Raw genomic sequence first — 9,221 nt, forward strand, 5'->3', positions numbered from 1 at the left:
ATATCAGTGCAAGTGATGTATGACTCACGGTGAGCAGTTACTTAAATGTTGCAATTAAATGTCCGAGCTCACGAGGTACTTAAAAAATTCAATCACTCACTATTTACTCTTCCTAGAGTTCCAGTCCATTGGCACATGATTGCTTAACCTAAAAGTAACTACCTAATAATATAAAGAAAAAATCGATTCATTTACAATCTCCCTAAATGTCGGAATGCAGCATCAAAAACCAGTCCAATCCATTTCCACAATTTTTATTCAACGCATTACCATGAGATACAAAAAGGAAAATACAAAGTCCATAACGAATTCCAGTTCCATTCCCCGAAAGAGCCTCTTCTCCGAATTCCGCGATAAGAGATCCTTCTTCGGGGCAACTACCACGGCGTCGGAGAAATTAACCTAAAAATTGAAGCCTCCTCAATACCACCTCCGAAAGATCGATCTCGAAGCCGCGTTAAAATTTTCATATGACTCATCATCGACGGCCAGATTGACCAATACCCCGAGGGTACTCTTACGTCCGATTACGCTTCTGACCAGGAAGAGAAAGGGGCTCGCGATAATTCTCTTTTACTCCTTTGCGCGGAACAATCCCACCTGGCACGATCGAGCGTCATCCAAAATGGACCTGCAATAAACATAAATACTACGAATGAACTATACAAACGCTTCCTGCTCCACTTAACCTCCGTAGCTGCTCCGCCATCTTGAATACTCCATTTACTCCCCTGCGCAGAAAAAACCCACCTGGCACGATATCGTCATCCAAAATGGACCTGCAATAAACATAAATACTACGAATGAACTATACAAACGCTTTCTGCTCCACTTAACCTCCGTAGCTGCTCCGCCATCTTGAATACTCCATTTACTCCCCTGCGCAGAAAAAACCCACCTGGCACGATATCGTCATCCAAAATGGACCTGCAATAAACATAAATACTACGAATGAACTATACAAACGCTTTCTGCTCCACTTAACCTCCGTAGCTGCTCCGCCATCTTGAATACTCTTTTTACTCCCCTGCGCGGAAAAATCGCCCCTGGCACGATATCGTCATCCAAAATGGACCTACAATAAACATAAATACCACGAATGAATCATACAAACGCTCCCTGCTCCACTTAACCTCCGAAGCTGCTCCGCCATCTTGAATACTCCTTTTACTCCTCTGCGCAGAACAATCCCCCCTGGCACGATATCGTTATCCAAAATGGACCTGCAATAAACATAAATACCACGAATGAATCATACAAACGCTTCCTGCTCCATTTAACCTCCGTAGCTGCTCCGCCATCTTGAATACTCCATTTACTCCCCTGCGCAGAAAAATCCCACCTGGCACGATCGAACATCATCCAAAATGGACCTGCAATAAACATAAATACTACGAATGAACTATAGAAACGCTTCTTGCTCCACTTAACCTCCGCAGCTGCTCCGCCATCTTGAATCGACCGCGAGTTCCTACTCGGGAATTTGAAAATGGCGGCGCGCCGCGCGCACGCGCACGCGCGGCGTCTCGCGCAGGCGCCGCATTATCGAGCGCGCCTCGACGGAGCAGAGGACGCCGGGGCGTCTCGACGCCCGCTTAGTCCGTTCCGCGCTGTTCCGCGCTGTCAGCCGGCGCGACGCCCGGGACGCCCGCGACCCCATCCGAGTGGCCGTCGACTCGGGAGCATGCGACTCCCGTGAGAGCCGCGTCGGGCCGCGACTCGCACGCCACCGGCGCGACGCGGCGGCGCGCGTTACTGCGCAGGCTCCGCCGCGAGTAGCGACAGGTGGCGAACGAAACGCGTCGACCGTCATGGCGGGCCTGGCCGGCAGCAGCGCGACTGGCCTCGCCAGGCCGCCGACCATGCTGGAGCAGCTTCTCGAAGAGATCAATTTCCAGAGGACCAAGGAGATGCGGCAGCTACTCAAGGACGGTGAGAGCTTCGAACACCGCGGTTACAATAATTATTATAATTCTCTATTATTAACGATCGACCATGTACAGTGCCCGTTGTTAACGGCGCACCATGTACACAGTGGACACGCGCGGTGTGGCTCGTTAAGCGTCTTCACACTGGCGAGTGGAGCAGACATTGGTGCTAACGTCACACGGTTTATGTAATGCCGGTGACAATGTCGCTCACCTATTATAGGTTGGGTCTTGTACGTCGAGGAGATTCCGATTATTTCATGATTTGACATTTCCTACACTCGTGGGGAATTTCGTATTTCAATTCGACGTTTTAGCTTCGGGTAGGGTGATATTCCGCTTGGAAGTCTGACATTGGGGATTGGGATGAATTGTAATTTGATACTTGGAAGCTTAGACGTAACCCCCCATTGTTACAGGCTCACAATGTCTGGGACCAAGTATGGCAAGACTCTGTACTTGGAATTATGCTTTCCTCTCGTGCACGTTTTGGTTTATTTACTGTTAGTCCTCTTTGTTCATTCGAGCACCCTAGTTCCTGATCCAGCAAGGCGCCTTTCATGGAATCTGTTTTAAGAGGCTTGGTGATGGCATCTCGGGATATCTGCCCTTAACTATCTTTTTACGAATTTTTTGCCCTATGGAATTGTTCTATTCAGATGTTCTGATTCATATTGTGCGAAGAAGATGAATTTTCCAACAATCGTTCTGGCGGAAACGAACAACAACCGCATCACAACAACCTCCAGATCCAAACTCGGGTGATGGCATCTCGAGATATCTGCCCTTAACTGTCTTTTTACGAATTTTTTGCCGTATGTAATTGTTCTATTTCGATATTCTGATTCATATTGTGCGAAGAAGATGAATTTTCCAACAATCGTTCTGGCGGAAACGAACAACAACCGCATCACAACAACCTCCAGATCCAAACGTCATCCGAATCTGTTTTAAGAAGTCGGGTGATGGCATTTTGAGATATCTGCTCTTAACTGTCTTTTTACAAATTTGTTGCCCTATGGAATTGTTCTATTTCGATATTCTGATTCATATTGTGCTAAGATGATGAATTTTCCAAGAATCGGTCTGGTGGAAACGAACAACAACCGCACAATCACAACAACTTCCACACGCCATCAAACGCGTGGGTCATGGCCGTGCATTTTGCTGTCGCCTTTGCCTCTTTGTCACGACTTTCACACGTCCCACGCCACAAATAATCGTACTTGTTATTCGAGAGCATTTATTTTAATCGGCCCGAATAAAAGATTCCCGGCTTTGGGGACTTTCCAGGACCTCGGCGTAGGCTTTCGGATGAAGGGGAAGCAGCTGGAGGGTATCGATTTTAAACCCGGTCGAGGCAAACAATGGACTCACGGAGATTCCGGACGGAAGAAATAATGTCAAAGCCGCTGGACAAATCGTTTGGTCGATAGCTTAAAAGCGTTATTAACGGCTCATTCCATACATAAAAACCTGAAAAAATGTATAAACGTCTCTCCAAGCATAAAAATGAACGCGATGCTCGTGAAATTTCATGTTTCGATCATCATTTTTATTATCTATCCCAGACTAGAGCCAAGAACACATGCTTAAAAAAAGAATATGAAATGTATGAACATCGCGTTCTTCCTCAGGACCTCCATAATCACGGGCTGAAGTTTCAAATGATTCGGTGCACCCAGTTTGGAGACGCCTTAACGATTCATTCGAGTGGAACTATGTTAATCAATGCAATGGGCTCGTTTATAAATAAATAGTCGGTCGTTTTGTGTTCTGGAAACATTGAGGCATCATTTTCAGAATCTAAGTTTAACGTTTCTGCTTCAGATTCGGGTTTTGTAATGCTCCAAGGCACTACGTACTGGACGGATCTCTTCGTTCGCCACTTCCTCTTCCAGGCGGAACACACGATCGACGGGGACGACCTGCTCTTCTTCGTGCGTAAGAAACACGTGAAGACCTCTTCGAGGTACCTTCCGAAATTCGAGACCGAGGTAGACGTCTTCCGCAAGGACAGCAAGAAACTGCCAATCGGAGACCCTGACATAGACTGGGAGGAGACAGTCTATCTCAACCTCGTTGTGCACCAGTTTGACTACACTCTGACTCTCGCCATTTGCACGAGGACTAGTCCGAAGGAATTACAGGTGAACCTAAAAACTAAAGAATTAAGGTGCCGGGAAAGTGGCGTCAAGGAAGTCTCGTTTATGAAACCTTCCTCCGAAATGGGTATAATAAACTTTACAACGTGAACATAGGGCAGGCGAGAAAGGTCCCGACCCCAATGAAATTAAAATTCTTAAAATTACAGACATTTTTAATAATGTTCATTAACAATGAAATTTTATGAGTGTCGGGACCTTGCTTATAGACTCTGTATTCACGTTGTAGAGATTGAAACGATTCGATACACCCAGAAAAGTTTCATGAACGATTGACCCCTCAGACGCCACTTTCACGTCCCCTTAAGTACATATTCAAATAGTAATGGTTTGCTTGCAATGACGGTACCCTGCTTCCAACTACATTGCATTGAGCCAGCAATCGTCTCATGAGCAAGTATCGATAAGACACGATGCGACGTCTTATCGCTCTGTTATTGAAATTTATGTTGATTGGGTACGAGGTTGCGAAGCTAACCGTAATAGCGAACACCTTCGCGGTTGGCGGACTCCTTTTCATTAATTTGAATAATTGCCATAATTATATGGTAATGGTATACAAGTGAGACGTTTCCTCGCAGGTTCTTCGAAGACACTCGCAAAAAGTTTACGCCAGTCCAAGCCGCAGACGAATGGACGCCAAGGGAGACCTCGAAGAGATGACGTACCCGCACATCTGTTTTATGGTGGACAACTTCGACGAAGTTTTCTGTGATATCCTAGTCAGGGACGGGGAGATGGTTTGCGTGGAGCTGGTCGCCTCCGATAGGGACGGTGCTGTCCAGGGTGTGATATTTCTGGGGTCGATACGATACGACGCACTAAAGAAGGTTTACGACGCCAGGGTAAGTGGTCTCCCTCGATCGAGTCTTCAACGAGGCTTATTTACTCCACCCTAACCCATCATCCATGGGACCGGATCTTCTTTCAGTCGAGCCTGAGCACGAAGATGGCGCAGCGCATGACCTTCGGCCTCTTCTCCGGAGCAACGTCTCAAAGAGTCGAGTTCGTGCGGATGAAGGGACCTCAAGGTACGAACCCGACCATGCGTTGAACGTGTAAGTCTTAAGATGGGTTCATTTTAGGCAAAGGTCACGCCGAAATGGCCGTGACTAAGCCCAAGGGCTCTGGAGCTGAAACACCAACGTCAGAACCTGGTTACTGTGCCACGGATGCTCTTTGGGATGCCGATTGGGACGACGCCGAAGAGCTATTTCTGTATCGCCATCAACGAAGGTTGTCGGACCCCAGCGCGAACTTGAACAACTTTGTACGTGGAGGCTGGAGAACGAAACCGGAGGCCACGGCAACCAAGGCTAGATCCGAGAACGAAGGACTGGACTCGATGGCCAATGGTCTCAGCGAGATCGAGGCAGGGGACGTTCGAGATGGTAACTAAACGAGACTGCCAAATACTGGGGAAAGTAATCGAACTGACCAGTAGATACGTGGTATCCGATCCGACCGTCGATCCACGACTGATGGCGGACCGATTAGAGAAATAGTTAAAAGACATAACTGAGCACGGGCCGCTGCGCTCCCATTATTCAGCCCGTCTTAATTTCCCTGAGTTTGGTACTCGGCACACTTCAGCTATTACCAAAGTCCTCTTTGTCCTCCTCTTAACGAACTGATCTCGCACTTTACACTCTCTATGTGTGTGCATGCGTGTGTGTATATGTTCTTGCACACTTTTCACTTCGTATTTGGCAGGTTCTTGCATGCGCTCGTGGTTTTCTCTCGTTCCGATGACACGAAAAGTTGACATAAGCCTGCACTAAGTAGGTTATCACGCATTAAGGGCAACTGCCTAGACAGTTCTCAAGTAACCGAGCTCAGAGTTGAGTCATACCACATACAATTATCCAAGCATCAAGGAAAGCCTCGGACACTGATTTCGAACCCAAACGAGCGAGAACACAAAATCATACAGAAACTTAGCCAAGCACCCCATTGATTGCTTCGACATTCTAACACCCATCTAATACTCATACATTCGAGTTTCCTTACACCTTGGGTTTGTTGTAAAAAGAGGGAACGAATCACTGTACCCCATGATTCCGTTTACACCCTGTGTAATCCAAAACCGATAGTTCCGCCAGGACCTCTTCATTCCATTTCCTGAAGAGTGACCTCTACTTGCAATTTGACCGGTCACTTAACAACGAGCACCAGACGCAATCGCTCGCGACACACAAAAGGAACCAGCCAACCGCCTCACACGAAACGTCGCCACATTTTCACACTTCTAGCCAAGTCGCCTTTAATCTTGGCCCGTGCTCTTTATCCGGCCATTTCCTTTGTAGCGGAGAGACAAGAAAGCAGCTGGGGCGGGCGGGGCTCGCCAGCTCATTCTCTAGGGAATTGCCGAAGTCCTCGCGTCCACCGACGAAGATCTCCTCTCCAATCCTGCCGGAACGCCAACCGAAAGCAACGTAATTCTCGGGATCAAGACGAAGAGCGAAGCCAAGTCTCGCCGTCTCGCAAGGAGGCCTATCGCGAGACTCGCGGTGAGTGTGGTCGAAGGCCAAATTGCCCCGCACGGCTCCGTGGAGGCTCCCGACTCCTCCCCGGAACCGGACAGGGCAACCCCCGGAGCACCCAGCCCGCTCAGACTGTCATTGACCTTGGGTTTCGCGATAGGAAGCTCCCCTCATCAACATATCGAGGTCGGCAGCGAGATCCTGCCGCCTGGCACCTGCCTGACCGACGACAATGTCCGACAAAAGCTGGACTCCGGCGCCATTTTGGTTCACGGCAAGGAGGAACTACCTCTGGGCTACGAGCCCGACAACAATGACGCGCGCATGAGCCAACAACGTCCTCGCAACCGGCGTCGTCGAGAGGATTCAAGGGACGAGGACGCCCGCGGGGTACCCCTGGAGAACGGCGACGACCGCTCGCCACCGTCCCCTGTTCTGGGCAGGATGAACGGCTCCATCGGCAACGGCCACGACAGCGAGCACGCGTCTTCCGGCGAGCACGAGGAGCCCAAGAACCCCAACAAGAACGAGGAGCCCAAGAACCACAACAAGAACGAGTCGACCGCCGCCAGAGACAAAAACGCGAACACCAAAGTGCCCAGAGCTAACGGATGCATACAGAGGCACGGGGCCACCCTCCCCAGGAGGCGAAGAAGACGAGCCCTCTCCGGGACCATCCTTGGCAACCCGCTTCCGCCGCATCGCGTCACCCCGGATGGTACCGCGATCTACTATTGGTGCGAGCTCCCGCGCCGCCCCGGCTCTCAGGGTAATTTCCGATCATCATTTTACGAAACCTTCCTGCCCGGTTGTCTGACCCTTGCATCGAATCCATCGTCCTTACTCGGCGGTCCTTGTCGAGGGCGGCATCCTTGTCGACAGAGACCACTCGATCGGCCTGTATCGTTAGCACTCTCATGACTCGGCGTCGAGTTAGGAGAGGCCGAAGATCGCACATTGATTGGCTCGGAACGAGGTTATCAGAATTCCTGCGTCGGCACGATGTTGCCGTGGAGCCGGGGAAAGCACAAGTTTCACCACTCAGCAGTTCTGATTCTATACAGGGCTTGTAAACGATGATTGGTCCGTCTGGACACCGCCCAGCAAGATGCGGTGCTGAATCTTGATGAGATGGTCAATCATGTGGAATAAGCCTACATGGTTAGCTCGTTCTTGATAAGCGTATCGATCTGGACCTAGTAGTTAGTCCTGATTAGGATCGCATCTCGCCAGGCAGGGAATCCCAAGAACCTGGCATGCCACACCTCTGCTGGTGCATGGTCAAATACCCAACCAGGTGCACCGAAACTCCCCACAAAATTTCGTCTAATCTGGTGAACGATCCTCTCTTCTGCGCCCACGGAGTAAGGCAATGGATTCGACACCTCCGATCGATCTTTCGCAACTTCTGTCTCCCAACCATCAGTCTGCACCGTTCTTCTCTTGCTTTTCTCGTAGCCGCACATACGATTTTTTCTAGCTGATGCACCAGTATCACGTAGAATGCCATGCACCGTCGATATTGTCGTCTGCGCTCTGTTAATCTTGAGCAGCTACTCACTTGCTACCCACCTGCACCACCGAATGCCCGACAAGGTGCAATCTTGATGCCAGAGGAGACCATCCGTCCCATGTTCCCTCCACCGTCGACGTTTCTTCGACGTCACGTACGTTACGACGTGACTCGGCCGGGTCGCTATTCAATCGACGAGGGTGTCTTTTCATTTCCGAGGACGAGGGTTGCTTGGGGACGTTTCGTGGCGGGGCTGTGGGGTTGGCAGGGTTGATTGCTCGGACTTTAAACGCCCATTTAGTGACGGTCACCTGTCTGTCTGCTGGCAGAATTGGACGACGGGGCTTACAATCCTCTCTGGACCATGCGGGGATTCACTCAGACTTTTCACTTTTGGAAGGAGACCAGAAGAGCCCAGTCCGTCCCACTCAACGCCTTCCTTACGTACATCACTTTGCCTTGGTGGAGCATAGCCAAGGGTGAGTTTCCTCCTATCATTAAAATGTCTAAATAATCAGTAGATATGTTAAATGATCTGAATTAATGACGATCTTGAATTAAAAGATCCGCGATGATATTATAACAGTGGCCTTGGCAGGTCGATTTTCAAAAAGTAACATCTCGTTTCCTGCTGTACGATCCGACAAAAAATACCCACCAACACATTTCGTGAATCTCTAATTTCTTCCAAAGGCTAATTTTTCCTGAAGAATGTCACTCGTTTCGAAAAATACCGGATGGGAATTTCATGCAGTTTCCTCATTTCCGACGCCATAATTCAAAATGGCCGCCTCACGAGTACTAGTCTTGAAATATTTCTTTTTTTTTTTTTGTTTAATTCAATATATCGTTGAAATTCCTGCTCATTGATTCGGTGAATTTTTTAATCGGATATCGGGTATGATAATCAATACAATGTTTACCTGTTGCAGATATCCTTGACCATCGAGAAGGACCCATCCTGACATTCTAGCCGGTCTTTTTTCATCGAATCTCTTTCTCCTACGTTTCTTTCTTCTCGTTTTATACGCTAACGCGCGACGAGCGAAACTCAAATAAATGTAATATTAAGGTAAATTAATAAACTATATGATTTTGCAATTCCCCGAGAACCGTAATTTCCGAGCGGGCT

The 9,221-nt window shown here is 48.9% G+C and overlaps 1 protein-coding gene across 2 annotated transcripts; it reads left to right on the plus strand.

Annotated features, from left to right (window-relative positions):
- Nucleotides 1–1,616: 1,616 nt before the first annotated feature.
- Nucleotides 1,617–9,190, plus strand: LOC105694272 (uncharacterized protein KIAA0930 homolog). 2 transcript variants are annotated; one of them, XM_012414785.1, is made up of 9 exons: nt 1,617–1,932; nt 3,759–4,078; nt 4,675–4,938; nt 5,025–5,124; nt 5,179–5,484; nt 6,400–6,603; nt 6,737–7,345; nt 8,419–8,568; nt 9,022–9,190. In XM_012414785.1, the coding sequence occupies exons 1-9, from the start codon at nt 1,812–1,814 to the stop codon at nt 9,060–9,062; spliced, it is 2,115 nt and encodes a 704-aa protein (XP_012270208.1). In that variant the 5' UTR covers nt 1,617–1,811; the 3' UTR covers nt 9,063–9,190. The 2 variants fall into 2 exon arrangements, with proteins under 2 accessions (XP_012270208.1, XP_012270216.1); XM_012414793.1 differs by lacking the exons at nt 6,400–6,603; nt 6,737–7,345.
- The last annotated feature ends 31 nt before the right edge of the window (nt 9,191–9,221 follow it).

The sequence above is a fragment of the Orussus abietinus genome, unplaced genomic scaffold, assembly GCF_000612105.2.
Source record: "Orussus abietinus isolate OABI.00-Male unplaced genomic scaffold, Oabi_2.0 scaffold210, whole genome shotgun sequence".
Lineage (NCBI taxonomy): Eukaryota > Metazoa > Arthropoda > Insecta > Hymenoptera > Orussidae > Orussus > Orussus abietinus.